This window comes from Lepidothrix coronata, unplaced genomic scaffold (assembly GCF_001604755.1).
Source record: "Lepidothrix coronata isolate B3197 unplaced genomic scaffold, Lepidothrix_coronata-1.0 Scaffold553, whole genome shotgun sequence".
In the NCBI taxonomy this organism is placed as follows: Eukaryota; Metazoa; Chordata; class Aves; order Passeriformes; family Pipridae; genus Lepidothrix; species Lepidothrix coronata.
Genome location: NW_016690733.1, coordinates 7,388 through 9,256, shown reverse-complemented (window position 1 = coordinate 9,256; position 1,869 = coordinate 7,388). Strand labels below are relative to the sequence as shown.

The 1,869-nt window shown below is 66.6% G+C and overlaps 1 protein-coding gene across 1 annotated transcript in view; it reads left to right on the top strand.

The window, feature by feature from the left end:
- Nucleotides 1-1,869, top strand: part of LOC108510222 (E3 ubiquitin-protein ligase HUWE1-like) — a gene marked incomplete at its 3' end in the record, with an annotated part of 17,901 nt that overhangs the window by 8,996 nt on the left and 7,036 nt on the right. The window contains exons 9-11 of the mRNA XM_017839898.1: nucleotides 20-30; nucleotides 256-467; nucleotides 920-1,208. Of these exons, the coding sequence (XP_017695387.1) occupies nucleotides 20-30; nucleotides 256-467; nucleotides 920-1,208 (512 nt within the window). The remainder of the gene's footprint in view (nucleotides 1-19; nucleotides 31-255; nucleotides 468-919; nucleotides 1,209-1,869) is intronic.

Sequence of the window (1,869 nt, the reverse complement as noted above, 5' to 3'; positions counted from 1 at the left end):
TCCCTGTACCCACCCATCACCCCCTGGCTGGTCAGTGGCACCCCCCACACCCCCCATCCTCATCCCCCCTGGTATCCCCTGTCCCCTCCTCGTCACCCTCCTGACCAGTGTCCCTGGGGGGACCCCAGGGGTGTCCCCAGTATGTCCCCCCCCAGAGATCACCCTCCTGGAGGGCGTGGACCCCTCGTTCCTGGCGGTTTGGGGGGTGTCCCTGGGTGGTCCCAGGGATGTCCCCAACATGTGTCCCCCCCCCAGGGATCAGCCTCCCGGAGGGCGTGGACCCCTCGTTCCTGGCAGCCCTTCCCGACGACATCCGGCGGGAGGTGCTGCAGAACCAGCTGGGGATCCGCCCCCCTGCCCGGGCCCCGCCCAGCGCCAGCCCCGCCCCGCCCGTGGTGGCCAATCCCGGCCTGACCGAGGTCAGCCCCGAGTTCCTGGCGGCGCTGCCTCCGGCCATCCAGGAGGAGGTGGGTGGGGCTAAAGGAGGGTGGGGGTGTGGGGTGGGGTTTGGGTGGGTGTGGTCCGGGAGGTGGGGTGGGGTGTGGGGCTGAAGGAGGGTGTGGTTGGGGGGTGTGGCCAAAGGGGCGTGGGCTTGCCTGGGTGGAGCTTGACCAGGGGTGGGGCCACAGGGGTGTGACAGGTGTTGGGGTGGGGCTTGTGTGGGGTGGAGTTAAATGTGGGTGGGGTCTTTTGGGGGGTGTGGCCTCTATGGGTGGAGTTTGGGGGAGGTTTCTCCTGTGAGGTGGGGGGTGTTTGGGGGGAGGGGCTTGTCCAAAAGTGGGTGTGGTCTCAGGGATGTGTTCCCCTTATGGCTGTGTCCCCTTATGGGTGTGTCCCTCCCACGGGTGTGTCCCCCCCCATGGGCGTGTCCCCCACGGGCGTGTCCCCCGGGCGTGTCCCACCCCCTCTGTCCCCTCAGGTGCTGGCGCAGCAGCGGGCGGAGCAGCAGCGGCGGGAGCTGGCGCAGGCCACGGGCTCGGACGCGCCGATGGACCCGGTGACGTTCATCCAGACGCTGCCGTCGGAGCTGCGGCGCTCGGTGCTGGAGGACATGGAGGACTCGGTGCTGGCGGTGATGCCGCCGGACATCGCGGCCGAGGCGCAGGCGCTGCGGCGCGAGCAGGAGGCGCGGCAGCGGCAGCTCATGCACGAGCGGCTCTTCGGCCACTCCAGCACCTCGGCGCTCTCGGCCATCCTGCGCAGCCCCGGTGAGGGCACCCCGGGACCTCCCGTGTGCCCCCCAGTTCCCTCTGCAGCTCCCTGACTCCTTCTGCCCCGCCCCGATTCCGTCTGTCCCCACCCCAGTTCTCTCTGGCCCCCATTTCCTCTGCATCCCCTCAATTCCTTGTGTGTCCCCTCAGTTCCTTCCGTCTCCCAGTTCCCTCTGTCTCCCCATTCTCTCAGCCCCCAGTTCCCGCTGTCCCCACCAGCCCCCTCTGCCCCCTTCTTTCCCTGCCCCCCATGTTCTCTCTGCCCTCCCTGGTCCCTCTGCCCCCAGTTCCTTCTGCTTCCCATTCCCTCCACACCCACCCAGTCCTCTTTGCCCCCTGCCAACTCCCTGTGCCCCCGATTCCCCCCATCCCACCCATCATTCCCCCCATTCCTTCCTACGCCGTTGTGACCTCACGAGTCCCCCCAGTGTCTGCCCCACTGCCTCCCCTCTCCCCACATCCTTCCTTTTCCTGCTCTTTTCCCCTCACATTTCCCACCCTTTTCCCCCCTCATGTTTCCTGTCCTTTTTCCTCTCCCTTTTCTCACCCTTTCTTCCCTTTGCGTTTTTTACCTTTTTCTCCCCTCACATTTCCCACCTTTTCTCCCTCGCGTTTCCCGCCTTTTTCCTCACGTTTTCCACCCTTTTTTCTCTCCCCA